At 43.9% G+C, this 24,237-nt stretch overlaps 1 protein-coding gene across 1 annotated transcript in view; it reads right to left on the bottom strand.

Moving 5' to 3' along the window:
- Nucleotides 1-9,318: 9,318 nt before the first annotated feature.
- SLC9A6 (solute carrier family 9 member A6) overlaps nt 9,319-24,237 on the bottom strand; it is a 33,326-nt gene continuing 18,407 nt past the window's right edge. The window contains exons 7-16 of the mRNA XM_067548062.1: nt 21,525-21,666; nt 20,531-20,636; nt 20,044-20,132; nt 19,738-19,851; nt 17,829-17,940; nt 17,054-17,207; nt 14,805-14,835; nt 13,452-13,531; nt 11,713-11,818; nt 9,319-10,884 (exon numbers count right to left, since the gene is read on the bottom strand). Of these exons, the coding sequence (XP_067404163.1) occupies nt 10,609-10,884; nt 11,713-11,818; nt 13,452-13,531; nt 14,805-14,835; nt 17,054-17,207; nt 17,829-17,940; nt 19,738-19,851; nt 20,044-20,132; nt 20,531-20,636; nt 21,525-21,666 (1,210 nt within the window). The 3' untranslated portion in view covers nt 9,319-10,608. The remainder of the gene's footprint in view (nt 10,885-11,712; nt 11,819-13,451; nt 13,532-14,804; nt 14,836-17,053; nt 17,208-17,828; nt 17,941-19,737; nt 19,852-20,043; nt 20,133-20,530; nt 20,637-21,524; nt 21,667-24,237) is intronic.

Here is a 24,237-nt window from a genome sequence, read left to right as displayed (position 1 = left end):
CAAACATAAGGGGAAGAAATGTTCACACACAACTGTAAACGTGGGAGTGGCCATACTATTTTATGAAACACCCGGGGTTCGGGAATTATGACCATATATGGCACTCCAGATTGTTGGCTGCATCTCCCTATTTCTCTTGTAACAGAAAAGGCCATTGGAATTTCTTACAAAAGGGTGATTAACACACACAAAATTCCCTGTATAAACCAACCTCTGTCTAAATATTTGATGATGCATTAAAGATTGTACTTTCTTAAGGGCCTGATCCTGAAAGATTCTTCCAGGGACATTAATAGGAATTGCAGTCATTTAGCACATTGCAGGATCATGCCCCGAATGCCCAAGATTTACTAACGCTCCGGGACGAATTAAAGTAGTGAACTGCCCCCGTTTGTAAGGATGACCATCTATCACATTATGTGAGGAACTATGTACCGTGGGCCGCGGTTACACTCCTGAACCTCCATTGACATACATGGGCAGAACTTAGCCCATGGTGAAATCACTTCCCCAAACTCTCATTCATATATTAGAAGGTATTCGGAGCTAGATCTGGAAAGTACCAGGGAACAAATTTGGTGCTATTCTGGTGCCGTTTAAATGGTGACAAGCTTTGGCTCAGTCTCCCAGGCTTTAGCTGGTTTTCTCTCAACCCATTGAAGGATCCCCATGGTTTATGCTCACTTATGGGATTTCACTTCTCCGAAGCAGCCAGCTTGCTGAGAGCCTACCTCGCTTCTCATCATGCTCCTCTGAGGCAGGAGGGACTTTTCCAGAGGTCAGAAATTCACAGCAGCGCAGCACTGCTTTTTTTGTTTTGTTTTGCCGGAAGCAAACCAGAGCTGGTGCACTGTAATAAGGAAGGGTAGAGAGGTCAGTGGGCAAATTCTTCTTGCAGAGCCACTTCCTGCTTAGAACAGGAGGTAGAGAGGCAGAACATTCCTAATGCTGCCACCAAGTTGCTCAATGACCTTGACAAGTCACCTAGATTCCAGGCCATCTGTGCATACCTATTTGATGTTCATGGAAGCTTAATTAGCTAATGTTTGTCAAGCACTTTGAAATCCTCAGCTGAAAGGTGCTATGCTAGTGGGCACAGTGCTGTTCAGAGTTCACCAGCACAGAGAGGAAGATGAAGGAATCTTCCTCAAGGAAATTTGGTGTTTCTGGGTCTAACCAAATGCAGGACTGAAAGTATCCATTGTTGCTATGCCAGCACTGGACACACAATACACACAAAGATTCGCAGTGTGTCTGCATGGTCTCGACAGATTTTATTACAAACACTCAATGCGAATTTAGTCTCTCTTCATTTTTCTCCCATCATCTCATGTTCCAATTATTTCCTAGTTACGGATAGAGGAAACTAGACGTGCTTGCAGTTTATATATACAAATACACTCAGCACCATAAATACCTGAAAAGATATCACATTTTCCCCAACGGCCGCGTTCAACAGATGCCATCAAGCTGTTTCCTCCAAAATATTACTCATCTCTGAGACAAACACTGATTCACCCAGGAGCTGGGGAGGAGGGAAAGCAACCTTAAAACAGAACCAACACAGCCCCTCCGACAACAAAAGGGGAGAGGCAATGCTTGATTTAATCCTACGTGGAGCACAGGATCTGGTCCAAGACGTAACTATGGCTGAAATGCACAGTAACAATGACCATAATTCAATTTAACATCCCCATAGGAGGGATAATACCAAAAAACCCACCCCACCACAGTAAGATTTAACTTAAAAATGAGGATGCTTGTGAGATGGAAATTAAAAGGAGCTGTCACAAGCGTTAATGCCTGCAAGCAGACTGTCACCCTAACAGAGACTCAGGCTAGCATATTCCAAACCTGCCAAGGAGGATGGCATTTGCCACAGGGCTTTAACCACCTTGAGAATCCCTTCGTGGACTGGCATGGCGACCCAGGCCGGACGCAACTGCCAGCACATCCAAGAGGTTGTCCGATGTCTCCTTAAGCTCCTCTGCTTCCAAACCCAAGTTCAAGGAGCTCTTGGTGGGCTCAGAAGTCATCCAGGGGAGTTGATGGCCCTGTTGTAACCGCCTCGTCTGGGGAAGACGACTGCCCTGGCGCAGGAAGTGGTGGTATCTCCTCCTGCTGCAGGGGGACCCCTGCAGATGTCCCTTCCATCTGGTCTGACTCCGAAGCGGAGCTTTGTATCTCCACTGGGGCTGCAGATTGCTTCCCCGATGAGATGAAGGAATAGGGGCCTGGGGCCACTGGGAATCCCCAGGGATTCCAATACGGCCATTGAGCTGGCCACTGGCCCTGAGGCCAACCAGGAGCGGCCTGGCCGGGACCGTGCTCCTGTTGATGGTGCTGACCAGGGTGGGCAACCGAGGTTTTGTCCTCCCCCGAGGAACAGGACTCGCTTCCTGACGACCAGCGGTGGGCTGTGCTTGACCTCCTCCCCGCAGAGTGGTGCTGTGGAGAGCAGGAGCGGTGTCTGGGCTCCTGAATCCCTTGGTGCTCAGACAACTGCTGCTTCGGCAATGGGGAGCGCAATGTCGGCGACCGGTGGGGTATCGCTCCCTAGACCGGTGCCGTGCCGGAGAGGACCTTCGGTGGGAGGAGGAGTGGGATTGATGCTGCCAGGGATCGACGATGGTGCTGATCATCCCTGGGCGAGCGTCTGGATGCCGGCGACCAGGTCCTGCACCATGAAAGTACGGGCCAACTTGTCGGCGATCGTGATCGGTGCCGAGTCCCAGATGGAGAGCGTCTGCTCGACCCTGAATCAGAGGAGGTTCTCTCGGAGGGTTCAGGGACCTAGGCGGTGAGCCCTGCTCCTGCAGAGTTTTGCTCAGCCTGCTGGACCTGTGATGGTCCCACGCTCAGCACAGCGTCCTCGGTCTTCTTCGGCGCGGGCGAGCGACCCCTCTGCGAGCGTTGTTTCTTCTGCTTCTTCAATGGCAAAGACGACGGCTGGTGCCACGGAGGTTCCGGTGCTGGAGGGGTGCTCTGCACCCACACAGTGCTCAGCACGGGACGGCTCTGAGACTAGTCTTAGTGCTGCCTTCCGATGGATTTCTTGCTCTTTCTGAGTCCGTGGGCTGAATGCCTTACAGATTTGACACTTGTCCTTCCTGTGCAACTCCCCCAGACACTTCAAACAACTATTGTGGGGGTCGCTAAACAGGAAGGGTTTGCCGCAGGTCTTACAGGGCTTGGAACCCAGCAATTGGGGCATGCCCCACTCCCGGACAAGGGGATTAAACCTTTACTACTAAAACTACTAAACTATTTACAAGTATTAGCTAACAAAACACACTAACTACTCAATTAACAACTGCTTAAGGGAACACAAACTCTAAACGCTAAGAGGTACTTGTAACACCAAGCAAAATGCAGTTCCAGTAACCGTTAAGTGGCAGAAAGAAAGAACTGAGGGGGTGTAGGGCTGGCAGCGCCTAACATACCATGGCATGTGCACAGGACTCCAGGGGGTGCCGAAGCTGGCCCTACGGATACTGCTAAAGGGAAAAAAATTCCGGTAACCGTGCAAGGAGGCATGCATGCACCTACAATGGAATCGACATGAGCAAGCACTCGAAGAAGAAGTGCTTTAATGTTTTCACAGGACGTGAGAGAGTGTGAGATAGAGATAGGGTTGGATTACTCAGCCCAATATATCTGTGACAGAAAATATTTTATATACATCTGCAGAGCAGGGGTTCATGAAGTGTTTTTCCAGGACACGTGCAGGAAGGAATAATCATTGGCTTGTGGTTAAAACAAAGGCCTGAGAGTCCGGAGACCTGCGGTCAACCTCAAGCTCTGCCACCCACTTGCTGTGCCCCTGAGCCTCAGTCTGCCCATCTGTAAAATGGGGATACCACCACCCATGCAGGGTGTCGCACAGGTTGTTTATGAATACACCTTGAGATCTGGGAATGGAAGTGCAGCAGAACTCCACTGTATTGCTACCACTATGTACCATACGTGAGTGGATGCAAAGTATTGTAATGACCTATTTCAAGAGATGGGTGAGTCATTCAACCAACTGAACACCAGTAAGGTCATATCTTCCCCAGGATACTGGGCAATGTCCTTCCACCTGCCTGCAGAATAGAACTCTCTATTGAGGAGGGAAAGAAGGGGAGGAACATTTCACTATTGATGGCCTGCAACAAGATTGTTCTCTGGACTATGGGTACATGAAAAAACAGCCATTGTATTTCGCATACAAATTTAGGGAATAGGAGGACAGTGAAGATTTATGAACAGTTCATGGCTACAGAGAATAAGGGATTTTCTGCCATTAAAAACTCCAAAGTTAGGTGCTCGTCTCACTTTGGGAATGAAACAACCCCCAAACTATGTCTCTGACATTTCCATAACATCTTTCGTGCTGAAAGACCTCTGAGGCCTTGAACAGAAAACAGGAACCACTTCACAAACCCCATGCCACCTCAGCTGGGGTACACAACAGCTGCTCCAACAGCACATGGCCACTACAAAATCAGGTCAGACATGAAGTGGAGAAGAGTGCAAGGGGGAAATTTGGGTGGGCAGAATGTAATTAACCACATTAGAATTCAACCAGGATCCAGGGGCTAACAGCTGAGTGGGATCTTCAGAACCCACAAGTGGTCAGGCCCTTTATTTTATGTTGTCTCCTACAGCAACACCTCCGGCAATACCGTGATCTCTAACTGTAACGTAGGACACTGACTGATTCAGTGCAGTCTACATAGATACCACTTCATGACAACACTATTGCATCTTCCAGCTGTACACGGAACGTCCTGCAACTTTGATTCAAGTACCGAGTGCTGTCACTGGCACTTACCACATGACCAGTATTGTCCCGTTGTTTCCTTGTGCTGTCTGTTGTCGTCACCTACTGCCTCTTGTCTTATATTAAAATTGTCAACTTTTCCAGGCAAAGATGGTGTCTTCGTTCTTGTTTCTGCAGCACCTAGCACACAGCAGCCCTGGTCAGGGACCAAGATGCTACTGCAAGAATTATAAGAAATACCACCACCAGCCATCCCCCACCCTGCTTACCTTCCACAGTCCAAGTTATATTCATGTAGTGACAGTCAAGTTGTGAACATCTTTTAGCATTCCACCCACAGCTCCAAATCAAAGAGTTCGAATTGGGAGACACCACGCTCTATGCAACGCCAGTGATTTGCATTAGTGGCTGTTCACTTATACAATCATCACATGCTGTGGAAAATTCTTTTAGCAGTGCAAAAATATCATGTCTCTGTTACGTTTGTTAGAGGTTTTTATTTCCCCGTGAATTAAAGAAACACTACAGAGGTATTCAAGAAAAACTTTTTATAGGCCTATGGTCCTTCTTTCACAGTACAACGCAACAGTAAAAGATTTAGTCAGTGTAAACAAAAGGTGCAATAATGATCATCAACTATTACAAGCCAGCTGCACAAACACCACAACTACTGAGGTTAATGGCATTACTGGACAATTCAACAACACTTGTGTAAATCAAAACTTGATCTACAGTGCTTTTTCATGTGCAAAACAAAGGCAATTCAATTTACAGATGAGAAGACTCCCAAGGGATGACATCTCTAAATCTTTATAAAAGCATTGTAAAATTGTGCATCTGGGGCTGTTTTACATATTTGAATAAAGGCCCGAATGCCAGGTGTGCCAAGCATTCACCACTTCCTTTGAAGTAAGTAGAAATTGTAAGTGCTCAACATCACTGCAAATCAAGCCCTCTGTCTTCTCCACAACAATAAAGAAAATTGTTAGTTTACTATTAGTTTGAGCTGTTTCTATTGAATCACTCCTGAATCTCAGCTTTGACTGATTCACTCATTCAGTTTTTATTTTTGAAACATTCCTTATATTATGTTTAACACAATATAATTCCTGGCTCCACAAAAATATAAACACTAGAACATTTCTCTAAGCACTTCAATAACCAATTAAAATGTTCATTGACTTCAAAAGCCTCGAACTGTGGTGATGTGTTGGCAATTCAAATACTATAACTAATTATAGGCGGTGGATGTGATATACCTTGACTTTAGCAAAGCTTTTGATACGGTTTCTCACAGTATTCTTATCAGCAAGTTAAAGAAGTATGGGTTGGATGAATGGACTATAAAATGGATAGTGAACTGGCTAGAGCATAGGGCTCAACGAGTAGTGATCAATGGCTCCATGTCTAGCTGGCAACCGGTCACAAGCGGAGTTCCCCAGGGGTCGGTCCTGGGGCCGGTTTTGTTCAACATCTTTATTAATGATCTGGAGGATGGGGTAGATTGCACCCTCAGCAAGTTTGCAGACGACACTAAGCTGGGGGGAGTGGTAGATACCCTGCAAGGTAGGGATAGGATACAGAGTGACCTAAACAAACTGGAGGATTGGGCCAAAAGAAATCTAATGAGGTTCAACAAAGAAAAGTGCAGAGTCCTCCACTTAGGAAGAAAGAATCCCATGCACAGCTATAGACTGGGGACCGACGAGCTGGGCAGCAGCTCTGCAGAAAAGGACCTGGGGGTAACAGTGGATAAAAAGCTGGATATGAGTCAGCAGTGTGCCCTGGTTGTCAAGAAGGCCAATGGCATATTGGGCTGCATTAGGAGGGGCATTGCTAGCAGGTCACGGGAAGTGATTATTCCCCTCTATTCGGCATTGGTGAGGCCGCATTTAGAATATTGTGTCCAGTTTTGGGCCCCCCAATACAAAAAGGATGTGGACAAGTTGGAGAGAGTCCAGCGGAGGGCAACAAAAATGATTAGGGGGCTGGAGCACAGGACTTATGAGGAGAGGCTGAGGGAACTGGGCTTGTTTAGTCTGCAAAAGAGAAGAGTGAGGGGGATTTGATAGCGGCCTTTAACTACCTGAAAGGGGGTTCTAGGGAGGATGGGGCTAGGCTGTTCTCGGTGGTGGCACATGACAGAACAAGGAGCAACGGTCTCAAGTTGCAGGGAGGGAGGTCTAGGTTGGACATTAGGAAAAAATTTTTTACTAGGAGGGTGGTGAAGCACTGGAATGGGTTACCTAGGGAGGTGGTGGAATCTCCATCCTTAGAGGTTTTTAAGCTGCGGCTTGACAAAGCCCTGGTTGGGATGATATAGCAGAGGTTAGTCCTGCTTTGAGCAGGGGGTTGGACTAGATGACCTCCTGAGGTCCCTTCCAACTCTAATATTCTATGATTCTATGATTCTATGATTATGAAAGCGGGAGAGAGAAACACATTAACAACAGTTAATTAATAGGAGTTAATTCTTGCATTGCAATGGTGCATGACACTGCCAGATGAGATGAGTTGATTTCTCACGGGTTTTTAGGCTAAAGAGGCAACGCACGCAGGCCCTAACTCCAAATCAAAGGCCTTGTCTAGGGTAGGATTTAAGGTGTGACGGTAGCATACGTTAGCTAACGCCTTCTAACTAACACATTTTAAAAGTCGAGCATTGCCTATGTTTGAACTTGCCCAGTTGCACACATAAAGGCTACATGCGAACACATGCTAAGACCATACCTTTCATCCTAGGCTAGACAACGCCAGTGAAGCTTTTGCCACTGATTCTAGTAAATACAGGATAAGGCCCTACCTGTTGGGGGCACTTCAGCACACTCAGCTGCAATCTTTTCAGGAATTTAGGAAGACAAAGTGGATTGGCTTCTGTTAGTGAAAGACACAAGTTTTGGAGCTATTACAGAGCTCTTCTTCAGACCTGTGTAATCTCGAAAGCTCGTCTCTGTCACCTACAGAAGTTGATCCAATCAAAGATATTACCTAACCCACCGTGTCTCTTTCATATCTCGGGACCAACACAGCTACAGCAACACTGCAAACCATTTTCAGGAATTGTCTCTTAGGAATGTCTACGCAGCATCTGAGAGGGTGCTTCCCAATGCAGACAGACAGACATATGCTAGCTCACCAAAAATAGCTATGTGGCCACAGCGGCACTAGCTAGTCACTCCCGTAGTACTGCGGGGCGTGGGCAGAATTGTACTGGGATAGCTAGCTGAAGCCATCACAGCCACGCTGCTATTTTTAGCATGCCAAGCAGAGCTAGCACATCTGTCTACTTGTACTGGGAAGCACCCTCACAGCTGCTGTGTAGACGTACTGTTATAGGAATCCTCTGCAGTAGGATTGTGACCGGGATGGGAGTGATTGGGTATTTCTCAGTGGAAACTATTCAGTGGGCAGAGACGGGGATCTACAGTGCTCTGACAGCTTTGAATATCTAGTAATTTAAGAAATCAGACGATGCACTCTTATCAGAGGCATATCGGAAGAAGAATACCTGTGTTTTCCACATTCTATGGTATCAACATGGATCTTTGTAAATTGAATTCATAGTCACCAGATTAACGAGGAATAAAACAAGAGGTAGTTATTTAACCTACCTCTTTTTAAAGTGGAAAAAAAAAGTATTTGATGTATAATGATGCAGCAAACCAAAACTCAAACACATTCATTTTTTTCTACTTTTTTTTTTTTTAAACATACAGACACAATATAAAATGCACACTTCATGGAAATCCTGCATAGCAGGAAACAAACCGGCTAGCACTAAACAACAAATGGCTATGTTAACAGCTAAAACTGCCATTTCCTGGGTGCAATGAAGATTCTTATTTCCTAAAATATAAACATAGAATGTACACAATTAGAGAGGAGTCCTATAGAAAAACCTATACATTTTGCTTGAAAAGAAAAAAAAAAAATTCTTGGGGGGTATTTTAACTGCAAAAAATCAGTTCCACTTCGGTAATTTTAAGGCAATATTATTTAGACCTGAGAAAACGAAAAAAAGTAAATTTAATTTTCTGAACTATAAATATACACTCAGTCAAAGTCTAAATATTTCTTTGTTTCTCCTCCCCTTCCCATGAACAGTCCACTCCACAACAGTTGTGGGGAAAAATCCTTAGAAAATTGCACTGAGGTCTCAGGTCCTGGTCAGAAAGGTGTATAATACTCTCAATTCCAAACCAGGGCAATGGGACCTGTGAATGCCCAAACATCTCTTCGGATCAGGTCCCGCACTATCTTGAGGAAGGGTGCTCTTGTTTTAACAGAATGAATGTTAACTCTGAAATCAGCCTAGTGTGTATTTTGTGACAGTGTGATTGGTTGACAGTGTGGCTAAAAAATAAATTAAATTATGCACAGTTAAGTTCTAGGCCGCAATCTTTTTCTTGAGGAAAGTAAGAAATAAAAGTTCTCAGCTTCTTAATTGTTCACTGCTCCTTTAGCCATTCCCATTATTGAAAAATAGATCCTAGCACAGTAATGTGACATAGCAAATTGTTCTGTGCTCTTCCTTGGAAAAATGTAAAAGCATGGCAGCTCACAAACATTTATTATAAACAGTAAGAGACATGAAAACGAATCAGGAAGGAGATTACAGATACACTGCATGCTAAGGAATTATCAAACAAAGTGCAACAATTTCAACTATACAGGAGGACGGACGACTCCTTTCAGCACTACCTCATTTTCTAAATACCTCTTGAGAAATCTGCATGTACTGTTTCAATCTACAACCTTTATACTTCCTGGTTGGATAGGTGTGACTCCGTGGTATAGCATGGAACTGCAGCAGACTTGTACATTTATTTAGTTTTCTCAATGACTAATTAGTAAAAGAGCTTCCATCACGTGAGACACAGCCTCTTCCAAAAATTCAGGCCTCAATCACCTGTTAAAACTGTGTTTGCTATCCCTAGAAAGGCTGTTTAAGACACACCTGAAATGCAAACTCACCAACTACAAGGCCTGTGCAATAACCTGAGGCATCCTGTGGGTGATCAATTCTCTCTCTCAAATATTGCTGTAAAATACACATTGTGAAGCTCTGGGCCCCAATATGAAAAGTCATACATCATGGTGACGAACCCTGGACCAGAGGAAGGCTGGAAATGGCTTCTGCTGATGCCTGTCATTATCTCTCTAAGCAGTGGCTTAGGTAGAGTGGGTGAGCCACTTCAGAACAAAATGCTCCCTTTCCTTCCCAGGAGCATGCTGAGTCAACGATGCCTTATGCCTCTTTCTGGCCTGGATAAATGGGGACCCCAGCTCAGCTCCAAATACAGCCATGCACTGTATGGCTGGCTACTACACCATCAGGCCAATCTTGGAGTAGAGATTTTGCCAAGATTATAATGTGAGTATTTGACAATCAGAGAGATGAGATACCAAACCAGTTGTCACGTGACTAATAAGCAATTTACATCTTTAGCTGACACCTCCAGGTAGAGCAAAGCAAAGGAAACATTTCATTTGTCATTCTGGTCTGCGTCAAGCTGAATTCTGAATGCTACCAACAGAGAAATCAGCCACTTTCCCTACCTAGCTGGGACCTCAGGCCATACATCACACCACGTGAAAAGAAGTTCACCATGTGCAAACGATTATTATGCTAAAAACCAACAGTCAACATAGTTTTCAGCTTAAGAAACTGCAGCTTGCTCTTCAGAAGCCCTCTTGTAGAGATTATTTATATTCTCCTGACACCATATAAATAATATTTATACAGCTTAGACATTCTGAGACATGCATTAGATTTTAGGTAGTACATATTTCTTCATGATCACATATGCAGATATTGTCAATTAAATCGAGCAACATAAATCTTACGCTGGGCCATGTCTTGCACTATCTACCAAACTTGATGGAGGCTCAGAATCATCCATGGGAAGGACCAGGCGTGTACCCCGTATGACAAGTTCATGGTCCCCAAATGTCAACTCCCGATCCAATGCATCTTCAGAATTGTTTCCCACAACTCTCCTAGACGTACCACCGGATGTTACAGAATCGGCGTTCACAGCAGAATCCCCGTATGTCAGACTGATGTCTCCATCATTCAAAATAAGGTCGGAATCATCATCCTTCAGCTGCTCTTGATTCTGAATAATAAACAGAATCAAGAGTTGATTTGCTTATCAGTTTCGTACACATAGTTCCAAAGTCTGAGAACAATGCAACAACAGACTAGAGGCAGTATCCCGTAATGGACTCTCCTTCACATCTCTGATCACAAAGCGGTGCCTGCCCTCAAAGACTTCCTCAATTCAAAGATTCAGACATAAGATATTGTTCTCACTCAGATAAGCTAATAAGGGTTTTCACATCCTTCTGAGCTATCTCACTTCTCACTAACCTCTTGCTATGGACAAAGTCCATCATAACAAGCTGTCATGCACAACAGTTCACAAGTGACCAGATGCATTATGGGTACTGGTGTCAGCACACTAAATAATTTGACTCTGACTGGCAATTTTCTGGTTTCTAATTCAATCCATCCACTGGGGTAACTGTCACAATCACCACCTGGTATGGAAGAGACAACCTGCTCCAAGTCCACAGTCATTTTGTCACCAATTATTTTTAGCTTTCAAAGCAAAACGCACATGGGAGGTACCTCATCTGCCAGACTAAGCATCTGACTTGCCATAAAGCTCCCAGCATCAGCCGTTTCATGGAGCAGGAGTCCCAAGATGGTTTCCAACAGTGACTCTCATGTTGGCAACAGGCTGTTGGAGTGAAGACGCTGATGGATAAATACTTTTACTGTGTTCTATAACTTCAGGTAGCGTATGAAAAGCCCCAAACAAAACACTGGACTTAAAGAATCAGTTTACATCCTCAAGAAACTGGAGAGAAAGATAAATACAACCAATTCCGACAACACTGGGCTAGAAAGAGCACAGCTGTCAGACTAGTATTAGACTTACTTCATAAGCCTGAGGACTTGTCAAGCATCTGGCAAGAGGTCCACAGCAACTAGGCAGTGTCGTTGTCAGAGGAGGGCCGCTGTGTGTCAACAGAGGCTTTAGATAGCTATGGGGTGTGTTAAGGAAGAGATTGAGCACTGCTGTATTTCTAAATTGACGTGCACAATCCTGCGGGGCAGAAATACGAAGCCAAGACAGTGCACGATTTAAACATTTCTGTTGCTTAAAAAAATGGAGGAGGTTAAGGCAGCGCCCTGCTGAGAACGTAGTATCAAGCAAGAGAGGCAAGAAGTCAGGTATACTATACCCTTTATAGGCATACACCACACTGTGTAGCCACTGATTCTGCTATTTGCTGTGCACATCCCTTCTCACAAGCTATACCTGCTCTTTGGCAAGTGTCTCCTGTGCGAAATGTCACTTCAACTTCTATTTTCTAGGTGTATTTAAGGGCAAACAGAAAAAGTTTTAGGTGTGATTTTCCAGAGTGCCTAAGGCATTGTCTTCTCTAAAAAAAGGAGGTGTGTTCTTCACTCATGTTAGCTACTGTACAGAACTAACAAAAGATAAAATAGTGAAGACATGGCTGTTAGTAATTTGCACACAAATTAAGCAGACCAATGCAAACCACAGGTTCCACAAGTCTTTGCTCAGGTTGCTAAGTCATGTGCAAACTATGAACAGCCTTGTCTTCACCAGCTAGCTATTGCATATTTGCTAAAGCGAGAGAAGAACATTGACTTCCAGTGGGACTTGTGCCATCTAAGTTACTTCAGAAAAACCCATCATTGGATTTTAAAAAAGAACTGAAGAGACTAAAACCATGACCGGATTCCAAATCTAGTTCTGCATGCACATGCTGGAGCTTGGGCCCATCTCTTCGCCCTTGAACGGTGCATTCACTTCCTCACCACATGCTAGTCAGTCATTTTCTCCAGGTGCTGAAGGACAAAAAGCTGTGGCTGGTATCGGCATGGACAGCACAGAGACCTGCTAATGATCAGCAGAACAAGCTCAATGTTGAAACCATTCTGTTTTAGAGAGGCTTAGTCTCCTCTTTATATAAAAAAAAGCTTTCTTCCACTTCCTGCATTGCAGAATACAGGGCATTTTACATGGTGCTTCAACTAAAACACAGCAGGGAAATCTAGATATTTGGGACCACACAAATGAAAGACATGAGGTACTACAAGTGTAACCAAATGAATGGTGAGACAAGTGTAGTTAACATACCAGAACACAGCCCTAGTTAAACACCCTTTTCTACAAAGGGCAATAATAGCAACACTTTTTCAGCAGACCGCACCTTTCATAAGAGCATGGCAAATCACTGCACTCTTAATTCATTGTGATGGCCTAGGAAAAACAAGACACGCACAGCACAAAGTCAGAACGTTTTAACAGGATAAGACAAGGCTCTGAGAAGAGCAAAGTATATATGCCTCTGAATTTCTTAGTGCACTCCTACCACAAGAACCACACACACAGAACTTAAATAATTCCATACTCTGAACCTTGTTGTGAGCCTCGCTTTGAGCAGAGCCATTCAGAGTCAAAACTGTGGGTGGTAAGAGTTGGCTAAATTCTCACAGGTGCAGACATTGTAAGAAGCAAAGAACAATGGATCAGTTAACGTTGGCTACTCCGCTACCAGAGGACAAAGCATGCTCCAACTCAACAGGATTACTCAGATGAGCCAGTTTTTGGCTCTTATGTGTTCTTATTTCCATTAAGGATACTTGTGATCAAAGTTGTACCACAGCCTGAACAGCCAGGCGCTTTCCGCTTTTGTACTTCTCCTTTCACTTTCCGGGATGCCCTGTAACAGAGTCATAAATTAAACAATGACCGGACAATGCAATTCTCTTTTTCTAGGAACTGGATCGGCATGAAAACCCATTGATCTGAGTTCTATGTGTAAGCATAAGATGAGAGATTCTCTAGCTTTTTCACAGCATCTTAATTCATTATTCACACACACACACACACACACACACACACACACACACACACACACACACACACACACACACACACACACACACACACACACACACACACACACACACACACACACACACACACACACACACACACACACACACACACACACACACCTTTTTGCAATCATGTGACATCGTTGTGGTGCCTTCAGCAATTGCTGACAGTGTAATACTAGTGAAGTAGTTCACCTGAAGCTTCTTTTAACACAGTTTCGCGAGCAGAAATAAGAAGGCAGAGCCTGCACCATGTGACCAGCCAAAAAGTCTCTGCATCAGAGGTGTAGTACCGCTCCTCCTGAGAACCCACTTCCTTCTACCAGCTTTCCAGCACAAACCCCTCACTCCTGCGACAGTTTAACGTGGAACCACGCATCATGCCCAAGAGGAGAAGTGAAGACTTCCCTCCCATTCCGATCCACCTCGTCTAATGTCATTTGCTCCTATGTCACAGCTAGAACAGAGCCAACTCATTGGGGCAGAGACCGTGTCTTTTAATGCCCACCAGTGCAGAGTGTGCTACTTTTGAAAATCAAGAAGCTGAACGCAGAAAACGTCTGATCCATTGCAGTGTTTGCTACTCAATTGACGTCATTTCTTAAAGAAGAGATTTTGATACGCAACAGATGCGCCATGTGGATTCATTGTTTCTGACACATGAACAAAAATATATCAAACCCCTTCAATTTAGAAATGGATGGCTTATGGCATTCAGATATTTTCTCTTCAATCAAATATTTCATAGAAGTTTGGCTTGGAGACTGACAGGTCTGGGTTGCTCCTCACAGTAGCTTGGTGATCACAGACAGTAGAACAACCCCCTGACGGAACTGACAATATACAGTGTGCTGTAATGCTTTCCACTACCTTGTTTCAGTTTTAGTCATCTTAGGCGTGTCCCTTCTTTTACATTTTTACCCAATGGCACTAAAAACCTCCCACCTACCCGAGGGCCAGAGTGGAAGAGAGAATGAGCACTCTGGTGTACGTGTAAGCCACTCACATGGTTCTAAGTAAGTTTCCTCCACCAAGCCCGTGGTGCAAGTCCTTAGATAAAGGTTAATGTGAAAGCTGTTAAAGAACAATATTTACCAAGTGTTCTTGATCCGAATCCACACCGACCCTGAGGAGATCACAAAGAAATGGTTAGTGTGAAAACAAACAATCCCACAGATGTGTGTGACAGGGTTAGATTATTGCCTTCTTCATAGCAGGTTAAGTTCATTCATCAGCTTTTTCTACCAGAAGGGTCGGTTCAGATTTGCCTCCAGTAATATGGGAGATGAGTTTTTGCTGAGCCCTGTCCGTAATGGACAAACATTTATCTGTATCACGGGCCTATCTCAGAATTTGCAGTTTCCACACTCTGTTCAGCAAGCACCACAGGCCTGGAATAGCACCAACCATGGCAGCTCAAGACTGACATCCATTCATGTCCCTATTCAGAACAGCACATAAAGCACACGCCTAGGCCCCATTGAAGACTATAGGCGTCCCATGTGCTTAAATGTTTTCCTGAGTTGGGGCCAGAGTTCTGTGAGGAAACTGGTCTGATGTGCATGTACTGAGCACAGTTCCAGAGCATGCTAACGCACCTCATTCACAGAATTCAAAATTCAGCCCTCTCTCCCGCCGTGCGTGCCAATGGTGCTGGGTAAGCACAAGCAAATGATTCAGAGGCTGTGGTTACAACACACACAACTATGTGCGGAGCCAATAACCATTAATGTGATGCTAGAAAAAAAGGTCTAATGTCCCTCACCTGTTTTTTGCTCTCACCCGGGGTAGGGCTCAGCCATATCACAGAGTTGCATTAGAAGGGGCGGTCTGGGGTGAAGCATGCTCTCCTCAGAGCGTTACAGACACTGGCTTTCCCTCACAGTAACACAAGCTGCAGAAGTCACTCTGCCTTTCGCAAGTGTATCTTTGGCTCCTTTGAAAAGCTTTGAGGGCATAGTACTTCTAGCATTCCATCTGGTGGCAGGTGGGGGAGGAAACATGGCAGATAAAGATAAAGGGATCCAGGTGTTTTGATGACTATCTGGACTGGCCTCAGTTGGAGGCAGGATTTACGAAAATGAACCTGCGCACTGATGCCCAAAGGTAACCACCATCAGGAATACCTTATCTCAGAACCCAAGTTACCTATTGCTTCCACTTCGCTACTGAATATTTGCCAGTTACCAGAGTATGTATCTACAGCAACACCCAGTGGTGGAGAGGATTCATTTCACTTGTATAACAAAGCAGTCTTCCATACAAACATAAGAGCATTTGCAAGGATTGAACTGCTTTGGTTTTGCCTGCAAGAAAAAAAACAAGATTCCAGGCTTCATTCAGTCTTTTGTATTCTCATTTGAAAGTGCTGGAACATTTTCAGACTCTCAATAAAATTAAATGGCAGCTCTCCGAAAGTTGGCTCCTCTGCACACCCATGCTTTTCAGCCCTGGTCTACACTCACCTGGAGATTCAGCGGCAGTCAATGGGAGTTATGCAGAGTCGCTTGCGTAACTCCCGTTGACTGCTGTACTTCCCTTCTGCGCGCCGTCTTCACTGCACTGCGCCACTTGAGGGGGTGGTTTACCAGTGTCAACTTCCTGATTGATTGAGCGGGTCTACACTGACCGTTCAATCGATCCAGAAAGATCGATCTGGCGGCGGCGACTTTGTCACCATCAGTATACACATACCCAGCTTGGTGGCTCTTTTGGGAGGCACCCAACATGTGTATTTGAAGCGCCCAAACACTGCTGGCATCATCCCTTGATGTAGAGGTCATCGGACACAAAGAGGGTGTGTGCACATGCAGGGCATCACAAAAGGAAACATCCGCATGGCACATGACTGGCCATTCCAATTACATGGAAATCCAGTTTAACCACTTTGGATGGGAAACAATTAATTTACTCTCCTTAAAATCCTAAATTGTGTGTGTTTGGAAGAACAGTGGTAGAGGAAAAAAGGAGATAGATTTCTTTGATTTCCCCATCCTCCAGATCTGTGAAAAACTCTTACAGGCTATAAGATCCCAGAGATTCTTATGCCCGTGGGTGCAGCTTAAATAGCACTTACTGCTGAGCCTTAGCCAGCAGACAGCTTGAACTACACTGCTGAAGGTGGCTGCCTCCATGGAAACAGATGTCAGGTTGGTATAATGGGATAGAGAGATTAGAAATAATGACTGTTTCAGTTTTAAGGCCCAACCGTGAGATTCCAGAGTGAGGAAATCACAAAGACTTGCACCAAATAATACAGCATCCTGCTATAATGCTGCACAGGATTCAAGGGGGATCACTGAATTCTAGGAAAGGAGAGAATGGGGGACAAAGGTCTCACTCACCGAATATGCAGGCAAGATAACATGGCTGTAGTGCCACCGCCAAAAACCCAGACGGTGAAAAACACAATGAGGAGTGTTGTGCTGAACATCATCTGTCTAGCATAGGTGGCAGTGTCTCGAATGGCCAAGGCAAAGGCCATGGCGCCTCGCAATCCTGAGAGGAAAGGCAAAGAGGTGAACTCCACAAGCCTGATGAAACCTGCAGCCCACGTTGGTTCCCACTGTCCATCACCAGATTTCTGCAATTCCCACACAGGGAGTTATTTAATCAAAAATGCATACTGTTGGCATCCTACAATGGTCTCCCACACTAACCACACTCATTCTGCCTGCCAGGTTACTCTTGGCTGCAATCAAGTTCTGATCATCCTTCACATTTCTAAAGCACCTGCCCTTGAAGTATCTCACAGTGCCCCAACGAGTTAAGCCTCACAAGTCTCCTGTGAAGTCGGCATTACTATCCCAATTTTAAAGATGAGAAAAACAGGCAGAGAAGCGTCTAGTGTTTTGCCCAAGGTCACAGTTGGTCTTTGGCAGAGCTGGGAATGTATCTCCTGACACCTCAAGCACTACATCAGTTTGTATGTGACAAAGAACTGTACTGAAAACTAATACATTTGCACTAACTAACTACGATTTGGATATCCAACATGAGGCCCTGGTTTCACACACAACCCAGCTGAGTTTAAAGTTGGAGGAGGACTGTTTCAGGCTGTTCAACTGGATGGTTATGTGTGCATTCATGAGAGGGAGTGGCAGGGATGGGGTAATGTACCGGCAAACATCATCATGTGCTGGAGATTCGTTCCAATCTTGTTTCTTCTCCCCAGATTAAGTAAAAAGGACAGGGGATAAATGTTAGCAGCTCTCCCCAGGAAGATGGCAAGCTACATTCATACATGTTAAGGACATATTCCTTCAGTTTATTTCCCACCATCCCCTACATCTGCATTCAGTCAATTTCTATTGAACAATTTCTGGAACAATTTCTATTGTACATCAGGATTCTTATGAAACTTGAAAAGTGTCCCATCCATTACAATTAATGGATAGTAACCCAGCTTCAGGTGCTTTGATGCCCCGGTGAGGGGCAAACTACAGTCTTATCTAAGCAGAATCCAGGACTGCAGTTCAAAATAATCATAAAGAGACAAAAATAATGAAAAGAAACGAGACAAAGAATACAGTGCAAATGATGTAGAAGGGAAGAGGAAAAAGAATCACTAGTTTTCCATTCCACTCCCTTTCCTCCAGCTCATGTTCAACCTCAAAAACTATTAGCTGCATGTGTGTCAACTAGCAACAGTTACACCAACTTTATAATTCTCATCCTTTCTGGAGTTCAAGGTATCCCAACTACATCCATCCCTCTGTTCAAGTCATACTCCCAAGGGTACCAGATTTCCAGGCACTTGTAAACTTTGCTGGAGTTTGAAGGACACACTCTAAGGAAGGGCCAGTGCCTATAGGTTATCCAGCAAAATGAAAGCTGGACCCTTACAGCTTTCATTTCACTGGATAATCTATAAGCACTGGCCCCAGCCAGCAAGTAATGCTCTCTCACACAATTTTCATTGCCTTGGTCCTTAGAAAGCCAACCCTTTAACATTTTTGCCTTTCCCTTTTAAACTGTGTCTTTTAATATCGATGCCCCCAAAGGTTACAATAACCTTGGAGCCAGGTTTCACTTCTGCCAAGCATAATATGCAAAATGCTTCCAGCTTTTATTTTCTTTCCTGACTGTCATGCATTGCATCAGAAACATTTTTATTATACTGCTCATGAATGCCCCATACCTTAAGCCGGTTCCCATGGCAGAGACACAATATACTAGTCTCTGTCCCCAGACAGGAATTCTTTGCTTTCTGTCGCCTTAGCACATTAGCAAAGCCTTGCAAGAATCATGACACTTTACCTGACCTACTGCAATATCTATTCTCCAACCCTGACAACAAAAAAGCTAATGATATTTTACTCATCCATCAACAATAAGTGACTCAACGCTGGCAAATGGGAGAAAATAATTTTACAAGGCTGTACTGGTTCCCTATAATCCCAAACTGAACTCACAACCCTGACTCTTTATCCTGAGACACCTGGATTCCCTTTTGTGTGTCTGAATGCAAGCATTAGCACTAACCCATCCAGAACAGCAAAACCTGTATTGCATTACTTGTACACACCAGATCATGCTTTAATGCTGCTGATTTGAGAGCAATTTTTCAAATATTAGCCAGTCGATCCTAATCAGAAGAGAAAGTTGGATATAAATGGTTTGTTCTACCAGGAAGTGTTCCATCTTGCAAAACCACTACACTTTTGTTTAGTACCACAGGAAAACGAGATAACCCTTAGTTTCTCAGCAGCACATTTACAATTCAAAGCAGAGTTTCAAGATGAGGTGGTTATAATATCCACTGACATGGAATAAAATAAAAGACAGAAAAGCTTGGCAAAAGCAGAGACTGACATCTTTAAAAATAATCAACCGAGACAAAAATGCATAAGGGCTTGTCTATACAGACAGGTAGTGTGCAGTAATCTGGAGTAGATCTACAGCCCACTAGCTTGCTGTGTGCTAACTGGCTGTGTGAACCATGATTTGATGCGCCAAATGTTCCCTACTGATTCCTGACCTACTCCTGTTTGAAAGGCCCACTTAATTTGGTTGTTCCAAAGGATACAAAGGCTCCCACTATGAAAGTAGGGTTGAAGTCATGATTCTGGAAGGTGAACAGTGTGAGTCCCATGTAGGAGAAGATGAAATTTTCTGCCAAGAAATTCAGAAGCTCAAACAACTAAAGAAAAAAATAATGTTAGTTAGTTATCTTGAAATAAGACAAAGGTGCTTTCATGCCTGTAAAATGTCCACAGAAGTGATTGTTTAGTAAAAGCCAGGCACATACAGAAAACACAACTAGTTCTTGCAAAGGAGAGAGAAAAGTGAAGTTGATATTCACAGAGGTTGCATTTATATTAAGAATTCTTACCTGTTTAGTTCTATGCTGAGACTCTGTAGACAAGTTGTTATATGTGTAATGAGCCTGGGTGATTCCACAGAACAATACTGCTACCACACCTGGGGAGCAGAAAGTTACATTAAAACTTTTGTATGTAAAATGGGAAGCAGAGCTACATATTGATATTTTATTGATTTTTATGTGGCACTAAAATATCGAAATAATTATAACTTCTGCATTCCTTTCTTCTAGTCTTCTCTCCGAAGACGCTCATGAAATTTACACAATTTAAATTTGAAAAAAAAAAAAAATCTCACTAGATTTTTCCCCTCTTTCATGATAAGTTTTGTGATGCAATGTAAGTTACTTGATGCAGAGTGAGATTATTGTCTGCAATAAGTACATTTGCACTTCTAAATGGCTTCCCTATGCTCAACACACACATGCTAATGTGTCTCAGCAATACGAACCCCTGACTCTCCTACCCTATTGTGGTAGGTAACATGCTGTATCCTACCTGTAAAACCACACGCTTCAGCCAGCAAGAATGTGCTCCAAGACATCAAGAAAAACAAACCAGTTTCCAGCAAGGGGAACTCACGGAGTTTGGTGAACTTGGTGACGTTGCAGACTGTTAAGATCAATATATTAAAACAGCAGATTGTAGCTACACGACATGCAACAGATAAACAGAAAGAATCATGCTATAACTTATTTTCTGATTATCAGATATTTATATTATGGGAGAGCCCAAACCTATCAGGACATATTTCCAAAAAGCAAGATGAGATGCAGAGAGAGAGCCCATACTTACAGCAGAGCAGAGTAAGGACATGGTAATAAGCCCTCTTTTTTTTTGTACACTGAGTTACAGTGGGAGTATATCAATTGATTTCAATAGCTGCTCGATCAGTCCTATGACAATTAACTTCACATAATCTTCAATCCAAGAGTTGAGACTTAATGCAAACTTTTGATTTAAAAAATTACAGAAAGCCTTCTTGATCACTTACTGTCCCCAACTTGGTAATATATATGGACATTCATATTTCAGGTGTACTTGAAATCACTACAGAAGTAGTTATCTTCGCTTTAAAACGTTGATTGTGCCAGGTATATATTTCGGGCCAGATCCTGCTTGCCTTATTTACACAAGAAGTCCCACTGAATTTAACTCCCAAAATACCTTTTGTAGAGCTATGTAACAAGTGCAGGACTTTGATAAACTAGGCTACAACTTACGAACAACAGTAGTATCTGAAATCCCCTTCAAATAAAATTAAGTGGTCTATATTAACTAATTATATAATGTTTCTGATTTAGAAAAAAACTGTACACTGTAAGGAATCAGACTTTGTTCTATACAATGGGCACATTACATGGCTTCTCTCTAATCACACGACTTTATTAGCTTTCATTAAACTAGAACAGAAAATCATAAAAGTTACGATATGAAACACATTCTAAAACAACGTGGAGTACGCTTTCTGAAATAGCAATGAAAAGGATATTAAAGCAGTGACTACTCCAGTAGCAGCTCCCATTGCAAAAGATCCACTGAATATCCCAAGGAAGATGCCAATGGACTTAAACATTGCTGTGACATCAAACGTGTGGCTGTTGTCACCCGCCGGCTGATACGCTACGATTGAACTGAAAGAAAACAAACACTCCTGAGTTTGGAAAGGAAGGGCGTGTGGATTCTCATGTTACCCTAATGGCCGTTGCCATGACTGCTACTGATGACAGTCCTGAAAAGATAGAGAGACATGGGATATGGGGCACTCCAAGCAGTGTGCTGAAACCATGCTGTGACTGAACTTGAATTCTCAGCACATGTTGCACCAGCTAGAGGACTCACCTTCTTTTGAGACCCCATCACCCGAAAGAGCACCATGATGACTGGGAACAGCCAAGTTGGGTTTCTATTGGGGTCCATTGCCCCTGAACAATAAGATTCTGAATATATGGGCACCTGAACCTATCAGTGAGGCATTGGTTGTAATTATGAAATCTTTGAAATCGTACGCTCTTGCAGATGTTGATCGGGTTTGTCCACCAATTAAGGAAGTCTTTGATTTTTGGAGGTACTGCTAATTGTCTGTTTAGGCTGTGTCTATTTGGTGTGTAAACTGAGCGTAGCCATCCCTGAAAGCCTCGCATGTGTAGTCTGACGTGTTATACCACGAATATGGTGGCTACTATATGGCCCAGCTGTTGGAGGCAGGTGCGGGCTGTGATTTATGGGCTGTTTTTTACTTCTGAAATGAGGTTCGATATTGTGTGGAATCTCTGCGTTGGTAGTGTTGCCCTTGCTATTACAGAGTCAAAGTTTGCACTTATAAATTATAGTCTTTGGGTCAGTGACGTGGTCAATTTCTGGTAGTTTATCTGTAGACCTAGACTTTGGAAGAGGTCTATGGTCTTGTGTGTATTGTGCACTGCCTCCGCATGAGTGGAGCTTCAATTGAAGGCAGTCGTCTAGATAAGGAAATATGATCACCCCTTGTCGACACAAGTGTACCGCTATGACTGTGAGTGTCTTGGAGAAGACTCAAAGTGTGGTGGATAGACCAAAAGGTAGTATTCTGTATTGGTAGTGTCCATACCAACTGTGAATCGAAGGAATCGTCAATGAGATGGATGTATCATAATATGAAAGTAGGTGTCTTCTAGGTTGAGGGCTGAGAACAAATCTCCCCATTCCAATGCTGGGATTATTGTGGCTAAAGTGATCACTTTGAATTTTTGAACATGGACAAATTTGTTGAGCTTCCTGAGATCTAAGATTGGTCTCCATCCTCCACTTTTTTTCTGAGTTATAAAGTATTGGGAGTAGAATCCTTCCCCTTGTATTGTGATGGGACCTGTTATATTGCAGCCAGTTGTAATAGACAAAGCACCTCTTGTTGTAGGAGGTGCTCGTGAGAGGGGTCCAAGAAGAGGGACAGGAAGGGAGGCTAAGTGGGTGGTGTGGATGTGAAAGGGATGGAGTAGCCCAATTGGATGATCTCTAGGGCCTGTCTGTCTGTGGTAATTGCTGCCCAATTGGTTTAAAAAGGGTGTAAAAGATGTCCGAAAATGGTTGTTGCTTTGGCCATCGGCGTGCATCTCAGACCCTTGACCAATACCTCCAAATGCCTGTTTTGTCTGTGAGGTTGATTGATTGATTGGATATTTGTCTCCTCCTCTGAGGGCTCTGTTTCTGCCTGCAGGTGTCATATGGCCTCTGCTGATGCGTGAAGTCTCTCCTCTAGTAGGGTTGTATCTCCTATGTTTAAAGAACGGGGTGTAGATTCCTTGGGTTCTGAGGTTCGTCCTAGAATCCTTCCTTGAGTATAGGGTTTCATCCATCTTTCTGGAGAATAGTTTCTCCTCGTCAAATGGCAGATCTTCCACTTTTGTTGGCAGGTCCCTAGGAATACCGGACGATTGCAGCTAGGAGGCACGTCGCATGACTACGGCTGTTGCTGTTCTTCGAGCTGCCATATCTGCAACATCGAGGGATGCCTGCAGGGACATTCGAGCAATGAATTGGCCCTCATCTACTAAGGATTTAAGTTGTGCTTGTTTGTCCTCTGGTATGTGCTGTGTCAGCTCGTTGATCTTGCCGTAGTTGTCATGGTCTTATTTGACCAATAGGGCGTTATAGTTAGCCACTCTGAATTGCAAGGTTGCTGTTGAGTATACCTGGCAGCAAATAGGTCTAATCTTTTGCTGTCCTTGTCTTGTGGCGTGGACTTTTGTTGTGATTGTTTGTTTCTGTATCACATGGCATTGACTAACAGGAAGTTAGGAGGAGGGTGAGTGAACAGTAATTCCATGCCCTTTGAGGGGACAGAATATTTCCTGTCTACCCTCTAACAGGTTGGTGGAGTCGATGCGGGTGTTTGCCAAATGGTATCGGCGGGTTGCATTATTGCATCATTAATAGGCAGCACACTTTTTGTATTAGGCGATATATGAAATATCTATAGCAGTTTATGTTGATTGTCTTCCTCCACCTGTAAGGGTATTTCTTGGCTTATTGCCACACATTCAAACAACTCCTGAAATTGTTTAAAGTCATCAGCTGTGGTGGGCGGTAGAGGCATTACTGCCTCATCAGGAGATGAGGATGAGTTATGGGGTGGTGAGGTATCCTGTTGAGTCCCTCATCTGTCTTGTCTATTTCGTCCTCCTGTGTCTACCGTGGTTCTGGGGATGGTGGAATAGGTTTAGCTA

The sequence above is a fragment of the Emydura macquarii genome, unplaced genomic scaffold (assembly GCF_026122565.2).
Source record: "Emydura macquarii macquarii isolate MOO-44397 ecotype Brisbane River unplaced genomic scaffold, CSIRO-AGI_Emac_v2 contig_1253, whole genome shotgun sequence".
In the NCBI taxonomy this organism is placed as follows: Eukaryota; Metazoa; Chordata; order Testudines; family Chelidae; genus Emydura; species Emydura macquarii.
Note: the sequence above shows the minus strand (reverse complement) of the source record. Positions and strands in the feature narration are given on the sequence as shown.